The sequence below is a fragment of the Sarcophilus harrisii genome, chromosome 5 (genome assembly GCF_902635505.1).
Source record: "Sarcophilus harrisii chromosome 5, mSarHar1.11, whole genome shotgun sequence".
In the NCBI taxonomy this organism is placed as follows: domain Eukaryota; kingdom Metazoa; phylum Chordata; class Mammalia; order Dasyuromorphia; family Dasyuridae; genus Sarcophilus; species Sarcophilus harrisii.
The window spans coordinates 99,141,341-99,169,262 of NC_045430.1; the positions used below are offsets into that span (position 1 = coordinate 99,141,341).

The 27,922-nt window shown below is 33.2% G+C and overlaps 1 protein-coding gene across 2 annotated transcripts in view; it reads right to left on the minus strand.

Moving 5' to 3' along the window:
• Positions 1-5,134: 5,134 nt before the first annotated feature.
• The window catches only part of AMN1 (antagonist of mitotic exit network 1 homolog), a 41,539-nt gene continuing 18,751 nt past the window's right edge, over positions 5,135-27,922 (minus strand). For both annotated transcript variants that reach the window (XM_003772368.4, XM_012551604.3), the window contains exons 3-7: positions 25,557-25,701; positions 18,566-18,783; positions 17,971-18,027; positions 8,309-8,420; positions 5,135-7,175 (exon numbers count right to left, since the gene is read on the minus strand). In XM_003772368.4, coding sequence (XP_003772416.2) covers positions 7,102-7,175; positions 8,309-8,420; positions 17,971-18,027; positions 18,566-18,783; positions 25,557-25,701 — 606 coding nt within the window. In that variant the 3' untranslated portion in view covers positions 5,135-7,101. The remainder of the gene's footprint in view (positions 7,176-8,308; positions 8,421-17,970; positions 18,028-18,565; positions 18,784-25,556; positions 25,702-27,922) is intronic.

The following is a 27,922-nucleotide window of genomic DNA, read 5'->3' on the forward strand; positions in this document are numbered from 1 at the left end:
AAAGAGTTAAGCTGGAATCCTCTCTTTGCAGAGGTTCCAAAGATGCCAGCCTTATGCCTGGCATGCCAGGACCCTCTGTCCACTGGAATTCTGTTTCTGGTGACCTTCTTATCTCTTTATCTTTACCTATTTCCTTAACTATACTTTAACCTTACTTCCAAACCCCATAATAAACCTCTTTTATCAATCTAGCTTTTCAGGCCTATAAATTCCTTTATTGGGAACTCACGCTGCTTCTAGACCTCATTTAACTCCGTATCCTTGTGCCGAATCCAAAGGGGTTGCAGGGGAGCTCTATTTAACTCTCTGTACCCCAAACCTGCCACTAGACTTCAATTAAACCCTAATTTCATTTAGGTACCCCATATCTAGACCCCATCAATTACATAATTGGCAATGAATTTTTGATGTAAATAAAATAAAAAAATCTGATTCGACTTATTCAATAGGTGTGGTACAAAGAATTGCCACAGCCCAAATAAAATTTGTAGTTTCTAATATATATCAGTTTTATAAAGAACTTCAAGAGCAAGTGAGGAAGCATTCAGGTAAGTATAATATCTTGCATGTCCACTTTCATAGAGGACTTTCAGGTCCTACTTTTTATCATCAGGCTGCTGAAGCTTTATATTTGCAATTTGGGATAACAAAAGAGGAAGCTAGGAACATAGTAAAAGCCTGTACAGCTTGCCTTCCTTTCTACGCTCCTACACTACCTCCAGAGAAAAATCCTCATGGTTTGAGACCCAATGCTTTATGGCAAATGGATGTCATTCATGTTAAGAAGCAGAGCATCCATGTAAGCATGGATATGCATTCTCAATTCCTCATGGCTTCACTCCAATATAGGGAAGCAGTTAGGCATGTGATCAGCCATCTTTATCATTGTTTTTTCATTGTAGGAATCCCACATGCACTTAAAATAGGTAATGGACCAAATTATACATCTTCTGCCTTTAGTCACTCTGCCTTGAATTTGTCATTGCTCATTCCATCGGCATCCCATATAATTGTACTGGCCAAGCCATTATTGGACAGGCTATTTGTACCCTCAAGATGCTCCCATCTAAACAAGAGAAGGGAATGTTGGGATTTGCATGACTCTTTACACGACTCAAGTAGGCTTGCTTAGATGTGCCAATACATACATGTAATTGCCTGCAATTTTCATATTCTTTGGATCTTAATCCAGCAATGTGCTTCTGGTATATGCAGAAATTATGGCTAACAGATTGGCTGACAAGGACATGAGTCCTCTCTCCACAGTGATGTGGAAAGGCTTAGATGGCATCTGGAAAGGCCTGGGTTGGGTCAAGGTTTGGGGTCTGAGGTATGCTCTTGTCATTCCAGATGCAGACCCAACAGCAGAGGAATGGATCCCAACCAGAAACATCTGGGACCTGGAGAACCAAAAAGAGAAGGACCAGACAACGAAGGTGTCATTGCTGCCGCTGGTGCAGAAGGATTGGCCAGATGTCAGCAGCCTTTCAGATGCTGAAGACAGCCATGTCCCTCCTAATCATTGTGGCACATGCAACACCAGTGTAGCAACTGAATTGGACTTCCCTGGTTGATGTGCAACATCTAGAGATTGACAGAACTGGACAATGGGCTTGTGCGCTTCTCCCATGGCTACCCAATTCATATGGTGCTCTAGGGAGAAGTTTCATCCTGTTTTCCACTTGTAGACAATGACACTAAATTAGTGGGTGAAAAACCAACACACCCACCTGTCAAAGTTAGTGAGGCAGAGCTACAGGATATGACTTTTCTTGTATACACTTTCCTCTGTGCTTTTCTTTATTAGATAACAAAGGGTGTATACAACTGAAACCACAGATTTATGTCTTGAAGTCCTTGAACATGACTTTCGTGAGTGGGTTGAACACCACGTTATCCTTTTTTGGTTTTGGCCCGTTGGGCCTGGTTCTTACTATTTTACTTTTGTTTGCCTTGTTCTGTTATATATACTCTGTAATCTCATTGATTAAGCAAACTATTGTTGATGTTATAGTTTGATGGGATGAGCGGTGCCCACTATACAAGAAAAGGGAATTGTAAGGGTCCAGAGAGGAAACTCGCACACCACAATCACAGAGCAAACTGCTTCTCCAGATTGGAGGGAAGCCATGAGGAATTGAAGTAAAGAGACCTTAATGTCATGTCTGAGACACCTGGATATGGTTTCTGTGAACAATGTGGACCACCTTGTGAGTGGAAGCTCTGGTTGCATTGAGAGAGCATCATCAACGGGAGACAAGCCCCTCTTAGGGGCTGTGTGTGTGACTTCATAGACCATATATAAACAGCGGGGACCAGGAGGAAGTAGGTAGAGTTCAATGGGAGTTCAACAGGAGTTAGTGGGAGGTCAGTAAGAGTGTAGGCGGGGCAGGATGTGAACATGTGGAAGAAAGATCTTGAGCTTGTGAGCCGCTGTTTTTGGGTGTTCTGTTGGACATGAGAACCCCTGCTTGGAGAAGCGGTAGCCAGAGATTTCTGAAGACCTTTGACTGGGGTAAGATTGGTAAAGAATCACTGTACGAGACAGTGGCCAGGGATTTTCTGAAGATCTGGGAACTAGGCCAGACTAATAACTAGTAATCTCTGGATGAGAGGTTACAAGCCCCAATTTGATGGGCATCTCCTCAATTTCCAATTCCTTGCCACACAGAAAGACCTACTACAAATGTTTTTTGCACATATGTATCCTTTCCCTTTTTTTGTGTGGGTGGGATTTCTTAATCCCTCAGTGTATTTCTTCTGTTCATTATTTCCAGGTTTGTTTTTTTTTTGCACATAACTTGTTTGTACAAGTTTGTGTTTTCATATTGTCTCCCTTGTTAGACTGTGTTAGTTCCTTGAAAGCAGAGCTTATTTTGTTTTGTTGTCTTTTTTTGTGTTATCAGTAATTAGCACAGTGTTAGCACATAGTAAGGGATTAAACAATATTTACTGACTTTTTATTTTTATTTAAACTCAGTTCAAACGCCATCTTCAACAAGGATCCTTTCTTGAGAACTAGACAGCACTCGACCTAAAGTCAATGCGTCGAGACTTCAAACAAGCCAGAGATACTAGTGTTTTTTTGTTTTGCCTTTCGATCTTCACACAGCACCTGGCACATAATAGGCACTCAATAGTGTTTACTTATGGATCATGATAAAATCTGCAACAAAAGAGTTCATGCAATCATATTAACATATTACAGTGTTCCTGATGACAAAGGAATATTGGAGGTGAAAGGAATCATTTGAGTTGGCATCTTTGAAAAATATGGTAAGTTTTGATGTTTCTGGTAGTAGGAAAAGAAGTACTGTTGAGTAAGGGTCAATAATTCTTCATAGTGTTTTCCCTACCCCAAAAGATCTGGCTTTATTAACTATAAGGTACTTTTTATCTTCCAGCCTATGAAGGGAATTATAATTTTTATATATATTGATATATGTGTAATGAATATACTAGTGATTTAGATTTTTTGGAGTTACCAGTTTCTCGGCAGATTCTGACTTGGGAGTTAGAGTATCAATAATGTAACTTAAAATTATCAATCAATTCTTGACAATACTCTTAGAACCACTACATTCTAATGCCTCTGTATGTTAAGTGAAATGAATCAAAGACTGTAGTATCTGTTCCTGTCACAGAAAGAGCTCTGATCCTGTGCCCCACTAAGTAACAACCCTCAAGATTTGAAACAATCATTTAAAATTGTTTCCACAGCACTTGAGAACACCTGTTGTCATGTACTTGTGGGCTTGGTAGGAAACCGCTCAGGCCCTGGAAATGACTTCAACTTTTGAAGATTGGTTCTCTACTCTGAAAGTAATTAATTAAACCACTAACTTGTTTCCCTGTCTCTGGGACTTTATGCGACTCCAGCTATTCCTAGGTTAGAGTCCTGTCCAGATTGCATTTAAAATTCTATTAACAACACTAACTATATAATTCTCTCAATTAAATACAATTTTTTTCATGTTAAATATATGTATACATATTTATACAGTATGCTCCTGTACAAGAAAAAATGGATTTAGAAAGAAGGCAAAAATAACCTGAAAAGGAAAACAAAAATGCAAGCAGACAATAATAGAAAGAGTGGAAATGCTCTTGTGGTCCACACTCATTTTCATAGTTCTTTCAATGGGTATAGCTGGTTCTCTTCATTACTGAACAATTGGAACTGATTTAGATCATCTCACTGTTGAAGAAAAACCATGTCTATCAGAATTGATCATCATATAGTATTGTTGTTGAAGTATATAATGATCTCCTGGTTCTGCTCATTTCACTTAGCATCAGTTCATGTAAATCTCTCCAGGTCTCTCTGAAATCATCCTGCTGGTCATTTCTTACAGAACAATAATATTCCATAATATTCATATACCACAATTTATTCAGCCATTCTCCAATTGATGAGCATCCACTCAATTTCCAGTTTCTAGCCACTACAAAGAGGGCTGCCACAAATATTTTGGCACATACAGGTCCCTTTCTCTTCTTTATGATCTCTTTGGGATATAAGCCCAGTAGTAACACTGCTGGATCAAAGGATATGCACTTTTTTGAGCATAGTTCCAAATTGCTCTCCAGAATGATTGGATTCATTCATAATTCCACCAACAGTGTTGATAATCAATGCCCCAGTTTTCCCGCATCCCCTCCAACATTCATCATTATCTTTTCCTGTCATGTTAGCCAATCTTGAGAGGTATGTAGCAGTATCTCAGAGTTGTCTTAATTTGCATTTCTCTGATTAATAATGACTTAGAGCATCTTTTCATATGGCTAGAAATAGTTTCAATTTCTTCATCTGAAAATTGTCTGTTCATATCCTTTGACCATTTATCAATTGGAGAATGGCTTGATTTCTTATAAATTAGAGTCAATTCTCTATATACAAAATATTTTTTCAATCAATAAAAATGATCATTAACTTTCCTGGAAAATAAGAAACAAAACAGTAGAACTCAGACAAGTTTATGAAAAAAATTGCAAAATAAAACCCAAATATCTTGTATGTTCCTTTTAAAAAATAAGTATCTTATAAATTATTTTAATTGCTTGGAAATTGCTTGGAATTTAATTGCATAATTTGGATTATGCAAATTATCTAAAATAAAATGTAGACTTATTGTATATTTGGCATTTAATTTTATTGTTTTAACTTTCAGAACAATATCAAGCTCAAGAAAAAATCCAACCCTATCCATTTTAAACATTTGTACAAAGACATTATTTTTGTAATAACAATGTCAACTAATATGATTTGTAAAGTAACCAGTGGTGACTATATAAAATAAAAAATAATGCTGAATACAAATCTCTTCAATCAAAACATTTATAACAACTTGTACCATATATTGCCATTCTCTCTACTCATCCTTCCCTTCCCCCCCCAATCTTTTATATTTTATGCTTAAATGAAACAGGGAAGAGCTTGACGTAGTACAGAAGTTTTATGTTTAAAGAAGACAATTCCATAAAGTTTCCTCCTTAAGGAAAAATGCTTATCTAAACATGTACAAATAAAAAGAATCCTACTTTCAGATCATTGGGATAAATTAGTAGTTCATAATGCCCTTTCAATCCCTGAATAACTGAAAAAAAGATTTGTGATGACATTTGATCTAGATACTTCAATTTAAAGAAATATAAGGTTAACATTTTATTTGGAAACTACATATTGTCAGTATATAATCACATGGCTCCTTTTTCTCTGGAAAGAAAAAGTTCCTTTCTGAATGTGAAGAAGTAAAAAATAAATTTCAAAGTAACAGAAAATCACCCTTCCAACCTCTTAAATTTTAGTTCTGTAGTTAAAATATAGTAAATTCAGTTCACCTTCCTCTCAGTAGCTTAGTTTAGTGACTTCACTTCTCATCTATATTTATGGAGGGGAAAAAAAAAGGTCATCATGAGTCATAATTTTAGAAACTTAAATTGTGGCATTGATGATACTGAAAAACAAGTCAACCCTAAAGTTCAAATTTCCTCCTAACTCATGGTGGCTTTTTCCTTCCTAGTTGGTTGTTTTTGGTAAATTATGTTTAGGAACCAAAATAGCAGTTCATCTATTGAATAGTGCTCAAATTCCTATAGGATAAAGTAGGTCATGGAAAGTCAATCACCACTGTTCCTGGATTTCCTCAGACATTAGTTTTGATGAAGGCTTACCTTCCTGTACTCTGGTAGTTGCTTCAAATGTTAAAAATAGCATCAATTTTTTCCCTAAAATATTCTTATAAAGCTCTACCTTAATTCTTTCCAAAAAAGAATCTAAAATATCTTCCAGTAAGAAGACAAAACAAACAACAGGGTATTTTCTGCTTTCTACTAAATATGAAGCAGACCAGAAATCTTTGAGGTATTACTTCATTCAGTCTTTCTGAGTCTAATCATAATGATTTTCTTTCAAGTATCCCCAATTTTTTTTTAACAAGTTCATCAGTTCTAAGAAAATAAACTGCAAATATTTGAGGAAGAAAGCCAAGAAAGACTGAATAAATCAAATCATAGGATGGTGATAGAACCAAATTGATACCACACTTCTCTGCTGAATGATAGGTTAAATTCCCTATTACTAAAATGTTTGTTTTCTGTTTGGCTGAAAGACCAATTCAAAAGAAAATGTTCAGGGTTTATGATCAGATTTGCTATTTGGCAGATGGGCCCTTAACCATTAAAAAGGTGGGAATAAGAAGAGATTTAATTAATTAAATTACTTTATTTTCCTAATGGTCATTCATCAATTATTTAGGAATGAAAGAGAAGCAGCAGGGAAAATTGATCATTTTTAACCTGTATATATTTCACATGGGGTTTTACTGTGTAAAAAAATATAAAAACCCAAAGAATGAGAAAGGTCATAGTCACAATAGTAATACCTTTTAAAAAGTAGTGACTCCCTAAAGAAAAAGAAATGGCAACAGTATTGTTTGAATTTTGGAAGAGTTTAGTTTTACCATCAAAGCAAAATTTTAGCAGATCCACAGTTTAAAAACCCCAATAAATCAATATGGCATGCTTGGAATAAAAATGGAAAGTCAATCTCCAAAGTCATTTCCAGAAAAAATTGCAAAATCATTGTAATTTTAATAAGCATCAATAAACAGTCCACGTTACTTGTTTGATTTTGTTCGGGCCCACTAACCGCTCCAGGACTTCTCTGGAATGATCTATAAAAGAAAATCACAATGAATAACCCATAGTAAATGAAGATACATGAAGATGATACAGAGCCTATTTCATGGCAGATTTGTAGAAAAGCTAAACTGATAAAAAGAAGTTTATTATTAGCATTGGGAAGTCAGCCTTTGCTATGCTTGAATAGAAAGACTAAATTCCTTACTGGCAAGGTCCTGGTAGAGGGTTATAAAGTTTCTAATGGAGGAGTCCTGGCAGAGAGATAGAGAATTTCTAGCAGAGAAATCCCAACAGAGAGGTATAAAGTCTTGGTAAGGAAATAAGTAAGAAAGATAAAGAGAGGGTAATGCTGAAAGAGAATATCATTTCAGTGGGCAGAGGTTTGTGGCAATGCCAGAGAAAAAGTTTCCTTGGCATGACATATTAGGTCCTCTGCAAGGACTGAGCTTAAAATTGCCATTTTTATAAGGAAATCTGAGACAGAAGTTTCAACCAAATAAGATTCCCTCAATGTTGTCACTGCCCCCAGGCCTAGATGAGACCACTTATTGGGAATGGTTTTGAGCCAACAATAGGAGTCAATATAAATCTAGATCTCCAGCTAAATGAGATTACTTCAACTGGTCCCACCAAGATAAACCACTTTATCTTGGTTCCCCTGGGGTGGGTCTCACAGTGGCAGGGTTCAAGGAGAATTTCTCCTTCAGGGAGTTTCTCAAGTGCTCTTCCTCATGGCTCATTTCCAAAGTCAGAGAGAAAAAGAAAGAGTTTCAGGGCTCCCCTCATCAACATGACACTGACCTACACAGTTTACCCTTGATAACTAAATTGTAATAACAGTGAGACCAAAACAAACAAAATAAAGTTAACCTAGAGACTCTATAGAACAGATATGAAATAACTGTAGTTAGAATTAAGCAGTTAAATATGGTAACTGTCCATCTCCAAGATCATATAAGACCGATGAAATATATTGGAAAGTGACTTACAAAAGTTTTCAAACACCATTTATTCCAATTTATTTATTTTATAGGACACAAATATTGGGTTTCAATCCTAATGTTACATGTAAACTTGACAAATATTTATTACAAAACTTGAAAAATGAAAATAAATAATTCCTGAAGGCCAACAAAAAGAAGCGTTCATGCAATAGCAAACTAACCTGTTATTAAAGGGCATTCATGAAAGAGTAAAATATGTATCTGAGGGCAGCAAGTAAGAACAGCTTCAACGGCACCATCAGTCAGATTTACACAATGCCCCATGTGAATCTCCTATAAGGAATAAAAATATTAAGAATAATGACAAAATTAGAAAAATGAAGTATAATCCAATGTAGTAATTTGTGGGAAAAGATAACTCTTCAATAAAAGCTAAGGTATATTAGCATTTTTTATTTTACCTATATTTTTTATTTAATAAAAGTTAAGACTAAATAAGTGTAAATGCAGCAATAGGTAATTCTTCCTATATGTGTACATACAGGATTTATAGACTTAATTCCAATGAAATATTCAGTCAGCAATAATGTTTACAGTCATTACTGACTTCATTCAAAAATATTTTTACAATCATACAAACTGATAATCTAATTATATATTCTTTTCATGACCAGTAATTCATAAATAAATAGATACTCGGTACTAAGAAGATCATGAGTGTGTAAATAACCTTTTTACAGATGAAAAAAAAAAAAAACCCAAAACATAATGGTTAACAAATACTCAGTTGTTAATAACCAGATGTGCTACAAAGGGAATATTTGTACATCTTCAGTACCATACAAATTAACCTACTAAAGGATTATTTTATTGAACTAGGAAAAAAAAATCATGAAATTTAGTCTAAAGAACAAAAAGAATCTCAATGGAAAAATGAAAAAAAGTGAAAAAGAAGGAAACCTCAATTTTTAACCGAATTTGTTTTTCAGTTGTTTCAAGTCATGTTTGACTCTTCATGACACTATATGAGATTCTCTTGGCAAAGAAATGAAGTGGTTTGCCATTTTCTCCTTAAATTCATTTTACAAATGAGGAAACTGAGGCAAACAGAGTAAAATGACTTGCCTAGGGTTACAAAGCTGGTAAGTGTCAGAGGCTGGATTTGAACTAAGCTCTTCCTGACTCCTGACTTGATATTATTAGTCAACAATCCCTCAAACTATATTACAAGGCAGAAATCATCAAAACAATTAAACACCCACTAAAGATAGAGGTTAATTTGTGCAACAGATGAAATACACAACATTTATAAGCAAATGAGTTCAGCATTATACTTTTCAATAAACTGAAAGACTATAGCTAGTGAAGTAAGGACTGAGAAAAAAATTCTGAGAAAACCTGGAAAAGTCTGGCAGAAATTAAGAATAAACCAACATCTCATACCATACATACATACAGATACATGAATGGATACACAGATACATGATAGATATAAAAAGTGGCATAAATAAATTAAGAGGATAAGGCAAGAAATTACCTTTCATATTTATGGGTAAAGAAAGAGTTTATAATCAAAAATAAAGACCAACATAGAAGACAAAATGGACAACTTTTCTTGCATAAAATTTAAAAGCTTTCATATAAATAAAATTAACACAGTTAAAATTAGATTAGATATTCATGCTATATCAGTAAAACAATCAAAAATTATTTTATAGAGCTGGAAAAATTAATAAAATTCATCTGGAAGAACAAAAGATCAAAGATATCAAAGGAATCAATGAAAAGCAACTATGAAAGAATGTGGTCTAGCCATACCAGATCTGAAATTCTATTATAAAGTGGTGATTATCAAAACTAGTACTAAGAAATAGAGTGGTGGATCAATGAAAAAGATTAGGTACACAATATTCAATAGTAAACAACCATAATAATTTAGTGTTTAATAAACCCAAAAATCCAAGCTTTAAGAATTAAAAACTCATTATTTTATAAAAATTGCTTGGAAAACTGGATAAGGAAATTAGGTGAACATCAAATAGTTTTATCTATCAGATACATAGATCTGGATAGATTAGGAAAGAATTTAGTATCAAAGAAAATACAGAGTGTGTAACAAAATGTAAAATATATAATTTTGATTGTATAAAATTTAAGTTTTTGCACAAACAAAACCAATGTAACCAAAATTAAAAAGAAAACAGAATATATCTGGGGGAGGGAATTTGCAAAAAGTATCTCTGATAAAGCCCTCATTTTTCAAATATATAGCTGTATGGCTCAGAATGGTGAGTGTTCACCATTTAATAAAAAGTTTATTGTACATTTTCATGAGAAGCAGGCGGCCCTCCTGTAGAACAAGCAATCAAAAGGAGGAGGCACCTTTTGGGACAGGTTTTACACTTTAAATAGTCCCTAATGCAAACACCCCTCCCACTACTGACCATCATCCTCATTGACTGAAGCTCTTACATTCTAAACGAGGGAACTACCCAAGAAATTGAACTTGGCCAATAAGTACATAGTTGCCCATATTTGATTGAAGTAGGGAGAAAATTATGTCATGGGAGGATAGCAGGAAGGGGAGTCAGTGCTCAAGGACTTTCAAGCCTATTCCAACGCTGAAGTAGATGAAGCCTTACTCGATTTTCACAACTGTCTTGAGAGATCTCACCCTCATCTCATTCATAGGTAAGTAAGTCAAATTTTTAAAAGTACAAGTCATTCTGAAATTGAGAAATGGTCAAAGAATATGAACAAGTAGTTCAAAAATAAATCAAAGTTACCTATCGTTATATTAAAAAAAAATCAATCACTTTTGATTAGAGAAATGTTCATTAAAATCAATAATATATCATCTCTCAACTCTTAGATTGGCTAATATGACAAAAAAGGAAAATGACAAATATTAGAGGTAATGTGGGAAAACTGGGACACTAATGCACTGTTGGTGAAGTTGTAAACTGACCCAACCATTCTGGAAAGCAATTTAGAAATACACTCAGTGGATTATAAAACTATGCATACCTTTAATCCAGTAAAATTACTTTTAAGTCTATATCCTAAAGACATAAAAAAAGGGGGGAGGGGGGAGGAGAAAAGGATCTATTTGACTAAAAATATTTAAAGCAGCTCTTTTTTATGCTTGCTAAGAATTGGAAATTAAAGGGATAACCATCAATTGGGGAATGGCTAAACAAGCTATGATAAATCACTGTGATGGACTATTATTGTGCTGTAAGAAAAAAAAATAATTTAAAAAAAAAAGATTTTTTTTCAAATACAATATTCAACAAGAAGCCTTTTCTAATTCTCCAACCAGTTAAATGACCACTCTGCATATAACTACTTTGTATATACTGTCAAATGAATATATACATATATATATATATACTTTGTATTTATGCTTTATATTTTTTATGTGCACTTATTATCTTTCATATTAGAGCATATTTTTTATGTGCACTTATTATCTTTCATATATACTGTCAAATGAATATATACATATATATATATATACTTTGTATTTATGCTTTATATTTTTTATGTGCACATATTATCTTTCATATCTTTCATATGAGCTCTTTATCAGTAGGAATTACTTCATTCTATTTGTATCCTCAGTGAGTAACACAGTACTTGGAACATAGAAAACACTTAAGAAGTATTGGTTTATTGTTGAATAGGAACAGTATGCATTGAAATTTACATAATTACCATCATTCTTTTTTGTATATCATTCTAAAGGAATGAAACAATGAATGAAAAAGAATTTGTTAAGCACTTGTGGCAACTCAAATAGAAAATCATTCAATTTCCTCATCGTTTCTTACAGCACAAAAGCAGGGGTAGCCATCCTTATCTCAGATCAAACAAAAGCAAAAATTGATCTAATTAAAAGAGATAAGGAAGGAAACTATATCTTGCTAAAGGGTAATATAGACAATGAAGCAATATCAGTATTAAACATATATGCACCAAGTGATATAGCATCTAACTTCCTAAAGGAGAAATTAAGAGAGTTGTGAGAAGAAATAGACAGCAGAACTATAATAGCGGGAGATCTCAATCTTGCACTCTCAGATTTAGATAAATCAAATCACAAAACAAATAAGAAAGAAATTAAAGAGGTAAATAGATTATTAGAAAAATTAGGTATGATAGCTCTCTGGAGAAAACTGAATGGTGACAGAAAGGAGTATACTTTCTTCTCAGCAGTTCATGGAACCTACACAAAAATTGACCAAATATTAGGATATAAAGACCTCAAAATTAAATGCACAAGGCAGAAATAGTAAATGCTTTCTTTTCAGATCACAATGCAATAAAAACTACATTCAACAAAAAGTTAGGTGTAAATAGACCAAAAAGTAATTGGAAACTAAATAATCTCATCTTAAAGAATGATTGGGTGAAACAGCAAATTATAGGCACAATTAATAATTTCAATCAAGATAATGACAATGGTGAGACATCATACCAAAATTTGTGGGATGCAGCCAAAGCAGTAATAAGGGGAAATTTTATATCCTTAGAGGTTTACTTGAATAAAATAGAGAAAGAGAAGATCAGTGAATTGGGCTTGCAACTTAAAAAGCTAGAAAAAGATTAAATTAAAAAAACCCCAATCAATTACTAAACTTGAAATTCTAAAATTAAAAGAAGAAATTAATAATATTGAAAGTAAAAAAACTATTGAACTAATAAATAAAACTAAGAGTTGATTTTATGAAAAAACCAATAAAATTGATAAACCTTTGGCAAATCTGATTAGAAAAAGGAGAGAGGAAAATCAAATTAGTAGTCTTAAAAATGAAAAGGGAGAACTTTCCACCAATGAAGAGGAAATTAAAGAAATAATAAGAGGTTACTTTGTCTAACTTTATGCCAATAAATTTGATAACCTAAGCAAAGTGGATGACTACCTCCAAAAATATAGGCTTCCTAGCTTATCAGAGGAGGAAGTAAATTGCTTAAATAGTCCCATTTCAGAAAAAGAAATAGAACAAGCTATTAATCAACTCCCTAAAAAAAAATCCCCAGGACCAGATGGATTTACATGTGAATTCTACCAAACATTCAAAGAACAATTAGTCCCAGTGCTTTATAAATTATTTGAAAAAATAGGGAATGAAGGAGTCCTACCAAATTCCTTTTATGACACAGATGTGGTACTGATACCTAAACCAGGTAGGTTGAAAACAGAGAAAGAAAATTATAGAACAACCTCCCTAATGAATATTGATGCTAAAATCTTAAATAAAATATTAGCAAAAAGACTACAGAAAATCATCCCCAGGATAATACACCACGATAAAGTAGGATTTATACCAGGAATACAGGGCTGGTTCAATATTAGGAAAATTATCAGTATAATTGGCCATATTAATAACCAAAGTAACAAAAACCATATGATCATCTCAATAGATGCAGAAAAAGCATTTGATAAAATCCAACATCCATTCCTATTAAAAACACTTGAGAATATAGGAATAAATGGACTTTTCCTTAAAATAATTAATAGCATCTATTTAAAACCAGCAGTAAGCATCATATGTAATGGGGACAAACTGCAGCCATTTCAATAAGATCAGGAGTGAAACAAGGTTGCCCACTATCACCGTTACTATTTAATATTGTATTAGAAATGGTAGCTTTGGCAATAAGAGTTGAGAAAGAGATTAAAGGAATAAGGATAGGCAATGAGGAAACCAAATTATTATTCTCTGCTGATGATATGAAGGTATACTTAGAGAACCTCAGAGATTCTACTAATAAGTTATTAGAAATAACCTTTAGCAAAGTTGCTGGATACAAAATAAACCCACATAAGTCATCAGCATTCTTATAACACTAACAAAACCCAACAGTTAGAGTTACAAAGAGAAATTCCATTTAAAGTAACTACTGATTATATAAAATATTTAGGAATCTATCTGCCAAGGGAAAATCAGAAACTTTATGAGCAAAACTACAAAACACTTTCCACACAAATTAAGTCTGATCTAACCAACTGGAAAAATATTAAATGCTCTTGGATTGGGCAAGCAAATATAATAAAGATGACAATACTACCTAAACTAATCTATTTATTTAGTGCTATACCAATCAGACTCCCAAAAAACTATTTTGATGACCTAGAAAAAAATAACAAGGAAATCCATATAAAAGAACAAAAGGTCAAGAATTTCAAGGGAATTAATGAAAAAAATCAAATGAAGGTGGCCTAGCTCTACCAGAGCTAAAATTATATTATAAAGCAGCAGTTACTAAAACCATCTGGTATTGGCTAAGAAACAGACCAGTTGATCAATGGAATAGGTTAGGTTCAAAGGACAAAACAGCCAATAACTTTAATTATCTAGTGTTTGACAAACTCTGAGACCCCAGTTTTGGGGATAAGAATGCATTATTTGACAAAAATTGGTGGGAAAATTGGAAATTAGTATGGCAGAAACTAGGCATAGACCCACATTTAACACCATACACGAAGATAAAGTCAAAATGGTTTCATGACCTAGGCATAAAGAATGAGATTATAAATAAATTGGAAGAGCATAGGATAGTTTACCTCTCAGACCTATAGAAGAGGAAGGAATTCATGACCAAAGAAGAACTAGAGATCACTAGTGACTACAAAATAGAAAATTTTGATTATATCAAATTGAAAAGTTTTTGTACAAACAAAACTAATGCAGGCAAGATTAGAAGGGAAACAATAAACTGGGAAAACATTTTTACAGTCAAAGGTTCTGATAAAGGCCTCATTTCCAAAATATATAGAGAATTGACTCTAATTTATAAGAAATCAAGCCATTCTCGAATTGATAAATGGTCAAAGGATATGAACAGACAATTTTCAGATGGTGAAATTGAAACTATTACCACTCATATGAAAGAGTGTTCCAAATCACTACTGATCAGAGAAATGCAAATTAAGACAACTCTGAGATACTACTACACACCTGTCAGATTGGCTAGAATAGGGAAAGATAATGTAGAATGTTGGAGGGGATATGGGAAAACAGGGACACTGATACATTGTTGGTGGAATTGTGAACATATCCAGCCATTCTGGAGAGCAATTTGGAACTATGCTCAAAAAGTTATCAAACTGTGCATACCCTTTGATCCAGCAGTGTTTCTACTGGGCTTATACCCCAAAGAGATCCTAAAGAAGGGAAAGGGAGCTGTATGTGCCAAAATGTTTGTGGCAGCCCTGTTTGTAGTGGCTAGAAGCTGGAAAATGAATGGATGCCCATCAATTGGAGAATGGTTGAGTAAATTGTGGTATATGAATGTTTTGGAATATTATTGTTCTGTAAGAAACCACCAGCATGATGAATACAGAGAGGATTGGCGAGACTTACATGAACTGATGCTGAGTGAAATGAGCAGAACCGGATCATTATATACCTCAACAACAATACTGTATGAGGATATATTCCATCAGAGATGGAAGTGGATTTCTTCGACAAAGAGAAGATCTAACTCAGTTTTAATTGATCAAGGATGGACAGAAGCAGCTATACCCCAAAAAAAAAAAAACCCACTGGGAAATGAATGTAAACTGCTTGCATTTTTGTTTTTCTTCTTGGGTTATTTATACCTTCTAAATCCAATTCTCCCTGAGCAACAAGAGAACTGTTCGGTTCTGCACACATATATTGTATCTAAGATCTATTGTAACCTATTTAACATGTATAGGACTGCTTGCCATCTGGGGGAGGGGGTGGAGGGAGGGAGGGGAAAATCGGAACAGAAGTGAGTGCAAGGGATAATGTAAAAAAATTACCCTGGCATGGGTTCTGTCAATAAAAAGTTATTAAAAAAAATTCAATGTAATGAACTGATGCTGAGTGAAATGAGTAGGAGCAGGAGATCATTATATACTTCAACAACAATACTATATAATGATCAATTCTGATGGACGTGGCCCTCTTCAATAATGTGATGAACCAAATCAGTTCCAATAAAGCAGTAATGAATTGAACCAGCTATACCCAGCGAAAGAACTCTGGGAGATGACTATGAATCACTACATAGAATTCCCAATCCTTCTGTTTTTGTCTGCCTGCATTTTTGATCTCCTTCACAGGTTAATTGAATACTATTTCAAAGTCTGATTCTTTTTATACAACAAAATAGCTGTATGGACATGTATACATATATTATATTTAACTTATATTTTAACATATTTAACATGTATTGGTCAACCTGCCATCTGGGGGAAGGGGTGGGGGGAAGAAGGGGAAAAGTTGGAACAAAAAGTTTTGCAACTGTCAGTGCTGAAAAATTACCCATGCATACATCTTATAAATTAAAAGCTATATAATAATTTTTTAAAAAAGGAAAAAACATTCATTGTAAATGTGTGGAATGGAGATAAGGTAAAGAACTTCCAGGAATGTTTAAATTCCTTTTCTGTATTTTATTTTTCATTATTTCTATGTCTCTGTGACCTGCATAAGCATGTTGAATATTAGCCAATATTTACTTAAACTTTAGATATATTTACTTAACCTAAAATGATGACATTTATCATTGTTCAATGTTATCAATTTTTAAACTACTAGGTAAATGCTGTTAGCTTGGTAATCTGAATTTGAAGGTCTGATGTATGGTTCCTCTCGGAACCAGGGAATCTGAAAGAATTCTGTTCTAATCTGTTTTTGGCACCAATATTTAACATTCAAGTAGGGGAGAGGGCACCTATTTCTTAATGCTCCCCAACCTATAATGTAATCCTTTGAAATCAAACCTATAAAAACTGTATATCTTTCCTAAATCTTTAGCCCTTCTACTGTGAGCTTTCTCTCTCTCCTCATGGTGGAACTGCTCATTCTCATGAGAATCTATCAATAAACAACAACTTTTCTGCTTTTTACTTCAAGAAGTCTCTGAGTAGTTATTTTTGGATAAGTATTCTATCCCTCACATAAGTATCACTTGTATAAAGCCCTTGTTGATCATCTTACTTGCTGGTGTTTTCTCTCCAAAAATAATCTGGCATTCATTTTGTATCTATTCTGTATATATTTCCATCCATAAATGTTGTCTCCCTTATTAAAATATAAAGTCTTGGAGAGCAAGGAATGTTTCACTTTTGTCCAAGTATCCTAAGAGTTTTAGCAGATTACATGGCACATAATGAATGCTTAATAAATGCTTATTGTTTGACTAACTGGGTGGATCATGAGGAATTATGCGATCTATATCTTTCAGCTGATAATTGAACTGATATCAAATATTAGTTGATAATAACTGATCAAGTTATTAACTTGATAATCAGTTATTAACTTGATAACTGATTATAAGTTAATCAAGCTATGATTAACTTGATAAAGTTAATCAAATTAACTTTAATTGAGTTAATTGAAATTAACTTTACTTCAGTTAAAACCTGAATTCTAATTTTTTAATGCCTTCCTAAATTACTTCTGCTAAGTGGCTATCAATAGAAAGAAAATTAAGGAATCTCATGATAGAAAACATAACACCAATAAACTAGAACAATACTCAAAAATTATACTTGGTATTTCCCACCTCCCACATACTCCAGTCTCTCTGTAGTCAGTCTCTCTCAAACCTGAATATTAAATTTCATTGATCATAACTTCCTTTGGCAATAAACTGGACTTTCCCCCCCACCCCCAGTTTATTCCATAGTAATTATAAATTCTATGAATTAATTGTGCTCAAGGAAGACAGAGGTAGGTTAACTGAAGAAATATCCATAGTGTATTATGAATTGCCATATTTCTTATATTTGGCTAGGAAGATATTTAGCTTATAATCAACTCTCAAAAATCATTTTTCAAGTACCACAATTCATATAAATTTTGCTATTAGGCATTGTTTTATCAGCATATTTTAAAATTACCTCTAATTTCTTAGCACATAGTCCACTAACAAGTGAAACCACACCACTGTCAGTTACCTAGAGAGATTGAAAGAAAATGATGTTATAAATAAAGAACATGGAAATAAACTCAGCCATATCTTAAGCCATATCTTTTCTTTAAAAAAGGAAAGAAGGGAAAAGGGAACAAGCATGCATACAGCATCTATTATGTGCCAGGAACTGCATTAACCACTTAAAAAATATCTTCTATGATTGCACAACAACCCTGACAGAAAGCTTCTGTTATTATTCCCATTTTACAATAGGAGAAACTGAAGCAAACAAGCCACTTGGCTTGGACAAAGCACATACAGCTAATAAGTGCTTTACCCACTGTCTCACTTAGCTGTCCAGAAATCATTCTGGAAAGTTTTATTTCACTTTACTGAGAAAACGTATCATCTAAATACATTCTCTTTGTTTAAATTTATTTTAGAGGTTAAATTATAAGCACAATTACTTTTAAAGCTTAAAACTAGAGAAAAATTAGAAATAAAAGAATAATATATAAATCTTAAAAACTGGATCAAATGATTACGTATAAAATATACTACATAGTTATATTATTATTTACCTGAGTAGCAGAAAAGTCAATACTCTGTAAAAATGAACAATTCTCTCCAAGGGCTTGTAGGGACACATCAGTAATACCTGAGCAACCACCTAAGTCAACTATCTTCAGTAAGCGACAATTGAAGGCAAGAGCAAGGACACCTTCATCTGTGAGATTACAGCATCTTTTCAAAGAGGCTTCAGAAAGGAATGAACAAGATGAGGCAACAGCTTTTATTCCTAATGGGAAAAAAAGTATATAAGGTATGACTATAAAATAATATGACTGAATTTTAAAAATTCAAACATTATAATTTAGATATCCAAATAAATGTAATCCCTTTCAATGAAATTACCTAAGAGGTTATCCATTTATTCAAAGGAAGATGCCACAACTAAAAACATTAAAAAAAAAATTAAAACCTTTACTTAGGGGAATATTGCAGATACTGAAGCATTCTTTTGAATATCTTCAATATTCAAATGAAGTAACAAATTTTAATTTTTTAAAGAGTGGAAATGATTTTTTTTTGAATAACCAAAGCTTATTTTAAGTTAAATTTGGTGAATAAGGTGGTTGGTCATAGTGAGTAACATTTCCTGGTTAAAAAAAAATTAAGAATGATATAATAAAGTAACTGGATTGATTTTCTTTGATGGTAATTCTAAGAAGGTTATTTTAAAACATTTTTTTTGTTTTGTTTTGTTTTAGCACTGTAATAAATAAACAGTTTTCCAAGGTGACAAGTATGAACAGGACAACAATAAATCAGATGCTCAAGTTCTTATAGGTTTCTTTAAAAACAAAAGCAAATAAAACCCATTTATTTTAGTAGTTTACAGTCATATTTCTAATACATAGAAGTGATAGATTTTAAATGGAGAATGAGAAATATATTTTTGTACACAGTCTCTGAATCTGTTTTCCTCGACTATGCATATTTCTTACAAGAAATTTGTTTTTCTTTTTTTCCATTGGAGCAGGGAGTGGGAAGGAGAGAATAGATATCTATTATTTTTTTTCAAATGGGGTGGGGGAAGATACAAATGTGAAATACTGCATATACTTTCAGAAGATGTCATTGCATTGAATGTGTGTTGGAGACAGCTCAAACTGAAAGCTAATTGTTAAATTTTCAATGTATTTACAGAGGAAATCATGAAATGCTACAAATCATGATTTAATTTACTGTTTTCTTGACTGTCCTTGATGGAGAAAATGTTAATAATGCAAGTTAAACAATGCAAGTTAAAGTTCAAAGTGTGTCAGTACAATTTTTTTTTTGGTCCAGAGAACCAGTTGTTAAACATTATTAGACTTCCTTACCTATTTTACTTAGCTACAAGAAATCTCTTATATGATGGGAATAATCTAAATGTTTATATTGTAAAAGGAAATATGTAACAATAAAACTTTAAAAAAATAAAGTATATTTCAAATTTAGTATGTTAGTTCAAATATTGCTCTACTTTGCATAGTGCAAAGAATGATGACTCTAGAGTAAAAAAACAAAAACCTGGGTTTAAATTTTTTTTTTGCTAACATTTACCACCTACACATGATTTTGAACAACTCACTTAACCAATTTGGGTTTTGTTATGAAACTTCAGATTAGATGGTTTCTGAGGTATCTTCCCTTAGAGATTTATGATCCTATAATCCTATGAGTGTCACTTTATTATAAGAATCCTTAATAATAATTCTAATTGTCCTACATGGGTTATTAAAAACTTAAAATTTGTCCATACTTTAATCTTTGAAAAATAGACAAAAGACCTGTTTAAATTCAAGTTCAAAGTTATTTATAAAAAAGGTAAGTACCATTGTATTCATATTATTTATTTACTGACTTTTCCAACCCCACACTCTTGCTTGCATTTGATGAGAGTAAAACTCTTTATGACCTGAGTGAGCCCTGTAAAATTATGCAAAATAACCAAAAAAAAGTCTCCTTTGATCTACAAACCCCAAAAGTCTTGCATCCTCTCGGAGCAAGATAAGTTTTCTTGAGGGAAGTCACAATGCCAGGCAAGATTTCACATTCACCTGAGATTTCTCTTAAGACTCATGCATAAAATGGGTCTTCAGAAAATGACTCTTTGCAGATCACTTCTTTCTTGACAATGATATGTCTGCCCATTAGAATCCCTCTTGATGTTTCTTTAACAATAAAACTTTTTACCATAGTCTTTGGGTTTAGTAAATTCCTTCTCTCCGAACTCAAGTCTTGGAGAATGGACCTCTCCCATTCTTCCCTAACCTCTCCATCAGTACCCTCATCCCTCATCACATTCACTGTCAGACTCAATTCTGGGACCTATACTCTCCCTAGTTTTTAACTCTATACTATCATTTCTCTCTGACTCAATTCTAAATGTCTGGTAACTTTAACTACTATATTATATCTCCCTTTCCATGGGTACTCCTCCTGTGGCCTGGAATGGCCCCAGCTTTTTTGAAAATGCCAATTATGTGCCATTAAGGTCTTGGAGTCTGGTTGATGTGAGGAATTGAATACACTGTTGTGCCACAGTTCTCTTTAATTGTCCTGACTCAGTTTACCTAACTGGTTCTGCCTCTGTTTGCCTAAATTGTTCTGCCTCAGTTTCCTTAAATGTTCTGCCTCAATCCCCTTAGTTGCAAAACTCACCTCCAGTTCATTCGGGACCATTTGCTCTAAAGTTATAAATTGTTAATGTAAGACTCAAGATAAGGGGGAGATCAGACTTCCTGGCTCCTAACTCCTTCTTGCCCTCAAGAATTTATGGCACTACTCCCCTCTAAATATTCCAAAAGATAAGACAATCCCAGATGCCTCATTGACATCTTTACTTCTGTTTATTCAGGCATCCAGACTCTGGCTTCCTAGTTTTCCCCCCTTGTCAGAACCATATTGATAGTCTGTTCCCACTCTCAATGTTCTGATTCTGCCCCTGCCTTGGTCTAGCCCTGTAGCTGAGCCATATGTATATATATGTCATTGAGAACTCACATTCACCAATAGATACTTTGAGATGAGAATCCTGTCCAGTCAGTTATATTCTCCAATTAATAAAATATTTAAAACTCTCTAATCTCTATCTTGCCTCAGTTTCTCTAGCATTACAATACATTCAGGTATATAGGTAAGGAAGTGCTACTGCACTTGTATATTATTAACTCATCATATGACTTCCACAAAAAAAAAAAAAAAAAAAAAGGAAAAAGACTATATTTAGTATGCCTGACTATGTTTTGCCATGGACAAAAACTTCTAAAAGGTTTGTCCCAAAACTGACCACAAAAAAAAAGAGAAGGATATATTTAGCAGTGAACATTTTTTTTTTTTGCTTTTATATTTTTGCTTGTTATCTGGATCCAGAAAGACCATATGAAAGTTGGATAAGGTTTTATTTAGATCAGAGGAAATAAAACATATGGAGAAAAAGGAAACTATAAAGTACCTATGACATATTATTTTATATCCATATATACTAGCAAAAGGAATAACAAGCTATAAGGTTGTAAAATTAAAGGAAAGAAAGATAAGAAAAGATTAAGGAAGGATCATAATAATGGGGTGCAGCTTCTAAAAGAAATGTAGCAGCAATCCTGAGGCTCCCTGACCTTATTAGTTCTACTGTTCTAACAATCTGCCAATGATCCTGAAGTCACTTGGCCTTAGGAAGACTGACAGATAACAATTTGTTGGTCAGTGATAGCAGGATTTCTGAGACAAATGATGAGGTACATACCAGACTACTCCTCAAGTCCGTCCACCTTTAAACCATAAAATTCAATATTGAGATGCATACCAGACTACTTCTCAGTTCTACCTCTGTCACAAAATTAGCATATAACTGACATGAAGAACTGAATGTCACTTTCTTTTCCTATAAATTTATCCTTTTGCTCCTAGTTTTTTGCTAAATTCTTTTGGAAATTAGCCTGCTTCAATTGGTGTTACAATATTAATAAACTTTGCCCCTTTACTTGGACATGGGTTCAAGCCTGCAAATTCTTTTGAGGTACCTCATGACACTGGTCTGCAACCCTAACTTTTTGGGGTCTCTTAAACCTCAACAATAATTTTAGGAAGGGGACAAGTAAAAAGCTTTTATAAAAAGACAAATCAGGATGGGAGTTTTCTAGGTGATGCAACAGATAAGAGGTTTTATTGCTCCACACTCCTTAGCTAGATATTCAGTTCTTTTTATTGTTCTAAATCTATCAGACATGCAGTTTTGAGTAGGTCCTGGGTTGTGACTTATCAATAGCATACTCAAATAAGGGTAAAAGAAAATACAGGACTGGATTCCAGAATTATGGGGAATAGGAGATGTAGATAGGAGTGGGGAATCATAATAAGGAAATAAGGCACTTATTAACAGGCTATGTAAACCCAGACAATAGAGAAACAGGGGAGAGAACAGCAAAATGAGAATAGGGGATAAAAAGTGTGTTCTTTGCTTTAAGTAGTGTGCCTATACCTTAGATACCCACTCTTGTAAAAACATGAAATAAAATATTTCCTGACTTTACCAATGCGTGTGTGGAGTTCTTGGTAAGATTTTTTGTTTCTTATAGACCATGAATATCCATGAAAGACCAAGAAACTACCCATAAATAGATAGCTTTATTTTATTAATACCTTTAAAATGTAAAGTCATAGGTCAGAATCACAGAATCTCAGAATTGGAAAATGCTTCTGGGGCCATTTATTCTACCTGTAGCTGTCCAGGAATTTATTCTATAACATAACCAATCAGTGATCATAGTGAAGAATGCCAAGGTCATGATTCATAATTAGTTTTAAAGAATTCAAGGAGATTCTCTTATAGTCACAAAAGATTTTCTTAATGCCATAACTAATGGACTAATCTCTAAGATAGTCTAGAATTAGAAGTTTGGAAGAGCTTTATACACTAAAAATTGGGGGCTTCAGTTTTCAGGCTAATAGCTTACAAGATTGTAAAGTGATAAGGAATAAGCCAAGATGTCTTTTGGCAAGATTTTGTTTTTTAGGGAAGGAGACAGATAAAATGTCAGGATGTAATTTTTTCAAACAAGAAGTCAAGATGGAATTTTTACAAGGAAAAAATAAGGAGCACCACATTTTATTGCTCCACATTCCTTAGCGAGAGCAGTTTTGAGTAGACCCTGGACTTTGACTCATCATTTCTCCCATTTTTGTCTTTTGGGAAGAGGAAATTCTGGTGACAAGGTTGGTGATACATCAATAGAATCTCTGCTTAAAAATCATGTGGATGCACCCATTATATACCAAAAGCAGCTCATTTTTTGATAGCTCTAATTGTTGGTAAATTTTACCTTATATAACTTCCTCTCTTCAACTGCTACCTTTTGCTTTTAATTCAGCCCTCTGGATCCCTTTAGGAAAAAAAAATCTAACCATTTTGGAGGTTATGAGTGTCACTTTATTATGAACTTCCTTGATAATAATTCTAATTGTCCTCCACCAGTTATTCAAAATTTAAGTTTGACTATACTTCAATCTTTGAAAAGTAAACAAGGACTTGTTTAAATTCTAACCTTCCCAACCCATATTCTCCCTTGCAAAATTGAATTCTAGGACCCAAACTCTGTTTAATTTTTATCTGAAGTATCATTTCACATGAGGATAGCATCCTCACAAATCTTCCCTTCCTCAGTTCTTCCTTTTCAAAAATTGAATGTTTATGTACTCTAAACTAATGATTATTTTTATTAATTAATTTCTATTTCTTCATCATCTTCAGTTTTGCTTTAGACTAGGCACTCAACCTGGGGTCCATGAATTTATTTTTTTGAAAATTTGGTAACTGTATTTCAATAAAACTATTTTCCTTCCTAATCCTATGTATTTTATTTTATGTATTTGTCCATGACAATTAAAAAAAAAAGTCAACTGCTCCTCTAAATAGATTCTTCTTTCTTCACTCCATAAAATGTATACCAGTTCTCCTTGGGTCCACTGCAACTTACATACTCAGGGTGAGACATACTCCATTAAGCAGTTGATGTATATCTCTGAAAAATTGGTCAGTAATATTTATATGTAACATTAGACAAAGAGAGAGGGAAAATAGCTGAAGAGAATATTGTCGATAGTTACAGGAGGTAAAAAGGAATGTGTTGGTGAAAGGGGATTATATATCACTTGTGAGATATGATAAAGGAAAGAAGATGCCCTTGGCATGTTGAAGTACTCTTCTTTTTTAAAAATAATTATGTTTGGTATCAGTTCCATTTGTTCAATAATGAAGAGAACCAGCTACACCTAGCAAAAGATCTCTGGGAAATGAGTGTGAACCACTACATAGAATTCCCAATCCCTCTATTTTTGTCCGCCTGCATTTTTGATTTCCTTCACAGGTTAATTGTACATTATTTCAAAATCCGATTCTTCTTGTGCAGCAAAATAACTGTATGGATATGTATACATATATTGTATTTAATATATACTTTAACATATTTAACATGTATTGGTCTATCTGCCATCTGGGGGAGAGGGGGAGGAGAAGAAAAGGTTTTGCAATTGTCAATGCTGTAAAATTACCCATGCATATAACTTGTAAATAAAAAGCTATGATAATAATAAAAAAAAAGGATGAAAACAAAAAACAAAAAGAAATAATTATTATCTTTGGTGTTGATTAGGGGAGGAAAAAAGACATATAGGAAAACCAGTATTGTTGAGTAGGTTACAAAGTTCATGCAGAGGTCATATATGGCAGTGAATGCAGAACAAAATGGAATAATTATGTCAATTCTTAACCGACTACTCTTAGATCTTTTTTATTTGTTTGCTGAGCCAGTTGGGATTAAATGACTTACTTAGAGTCATACAGCTAGGAAGTGTTATGTGTCTGAGACTACATTTGAACTGGTCCTTCTGACTTCAGCGCTGGTGATTTATCCATTGTGCCACTTAGCTGCCCCTACTCTTAGATCTTTTTCAAAAAATGACTCAACAAAGGGAAAAGAATAAGTCAATAATCATAATCAATTTAACCAATATTTAAAAACATACCTTCTGAAGTTACAGAAATCCTGTTTTCTTTTGAGGAATTTAAATTTAATTTCTTCAGTTTCCTGCAGTTACAAAGTTGTAATAATGCAATATCTGAAATATCACAGCTTCGGAGATCTAGAAACTCCACTTCAGGGTGCAAAATCTATTTTTAAAAAAGGAATTTTTCATTAAACCAGGTATTTAGATAAATTTATAAATTCAATTCTGGAGATATTCCCCTCAGTTTCATGAGACAATTTTATGTGTGTGTGTGTGTGTGTGTGTGTGTGTGTGTATGTATGTATGTATGTGTATATATATATATATATATATACACATACATACATACATACACACACACATATAATTTTAAAAGATTAAAGTTTTTCTTTCTTTGTTCTCTAACCTCGTTAGTAAATGTTACATGTAATTTCTTGTACAATTTCATTTGTTATATCTATAGACAGGATCCCTAAAAATGGGTAAAGAGAACATAAAAAAATTATACTGCATAATCCCTCAACTTACATTTTTATATAGGTAAAATCAGATTCAAGTTAACATTAATTTGAGCATAAAAATTTGAAGATAAAAAGTCACAAGAAAAAAGACTGATAGGATGCATGAAGGTTTAGAAGAGGGATGTTTTGAAATCTTTTGTTTTGTGATATAGGAGTTAAATGAAAGAAGGCCTTTCCTAGAACAAAGAGTGTTTGGCTCAAATCCCATCTGACACTAGAATCTTACTCTTTCTGACCATTTCCTCATCTATAAAATAGAAATAATATCTTAGTAACTCACAGAATTGTTGAACAGTTCAAATAGGTATTTAGAGCATTTTACAAACCATATATATGTATATAAGTTTGATAATGTTTTTAAATTTAACAGGTGGCCAAAGCCATCTTCTTTCCCCTCTTCCCATCCAGGCTTTCTTCCCAGTTATTGACTAGACAAAAGTAACGGTATTGCAGAGAAAGAAATCACCTCAATTCTAGCAACTCTACAGAAATCGCACTTAATATTAATTTCCAAGCCTATTCTACATCTTTTCTATCACTTCCAGGCCTTCCCCACTGTTAAACTGGATTCTGTTCCTGGGTTATTCAGATCTAACCTAATTTGCTTTATCTTGCTGTTACCCAGACCTTCACATCAATTTCTGGATTACCCTGAACTATATATGCCGTGGAACTGTAGTGGTACTCTTCTCCTTGGATGGTCTTGATTTTGTGCCTCCAATTCTTGGCATATAGTAAGCAATTACTATTTTATTTATCTGCTAACTACAAGGTAGAAAAACCAATGATTGGAATCTAAAAAATAATCTGTCTACTACCATCAAAGCAATACAGACTGAAACATAATACCAAGATGGTAAGGTATGGCGCAAAGTTTTTTAAACTACAGGTTGTGACCTCATCACACAATTGAATATGAGGGGTGCAAAAAATCTGGCAACAGGAAAATGTATTAAATATTCTGCTAAAATTTGATTCCTTATGTAAAAGCATGTCCATCTCATTAGAATGCAAATGTGTTTTCATCTTTAATAAGTGGTAAAATTATATGTATACCAAAGAATTGCTTTAAAATAAATCTCTTAAAATATTTAGAAGTCTACCTGCTAAGACAAAATCAGGAACTACATGAACACAATTACAAAACACTTTCCATACAAGTAAAGTTAGCTCTAAATAAAAATGACAATCCTACCTAAATTAATCAACTAATTCAGTGTGTACCAAATGCCAAGAAATTACTGTACAGAACTAGAAAAAAATGATAACAAAGTTCATCTGAAAGAACAAAATTTTGGTCAAGAATTTCAGAATTTCAAGGGAATTGATGAAAAAAATGCAAATGAAGGTAGCTTAGCTATACAGAACTAAAACTATTATAAAGCAGCAGTCCTCAAAAGTATTTGACACTAGCTAAGAAATAAGTAGTTGATCAATGGAATAGGTTAGCTTCACAAGACACAATAGTCAATGACTATAGTAATCTAATGTTTGAAAAACCCAAAGATCTCAGGTTTGGGTTTGACGAAAATTGCTAGGAAAACTGGAAAATAGTATAGCAGAAACTAAGCATTGACCAACATTTAACATCCTATATGATTTAGACATAAAGGGTTATACTATAAGGGTTATATATATATGTGTGTGTGTGTGTGTGTGTGTGTATGTATGTATATATATATATATATATATATATATATATATATATACAATTAGGAGAACAAGGATAGTCAGTCTGTCTCTCAGATCTGTGGAGAAGGAAAGAATTTATGACCAAAGAACTAGAGTACATTATGAAATGCAAAATGGATAATTTTGATTATTAATTTAAGTTAAAAAGTTTTTGTACAAACTAAACCAATA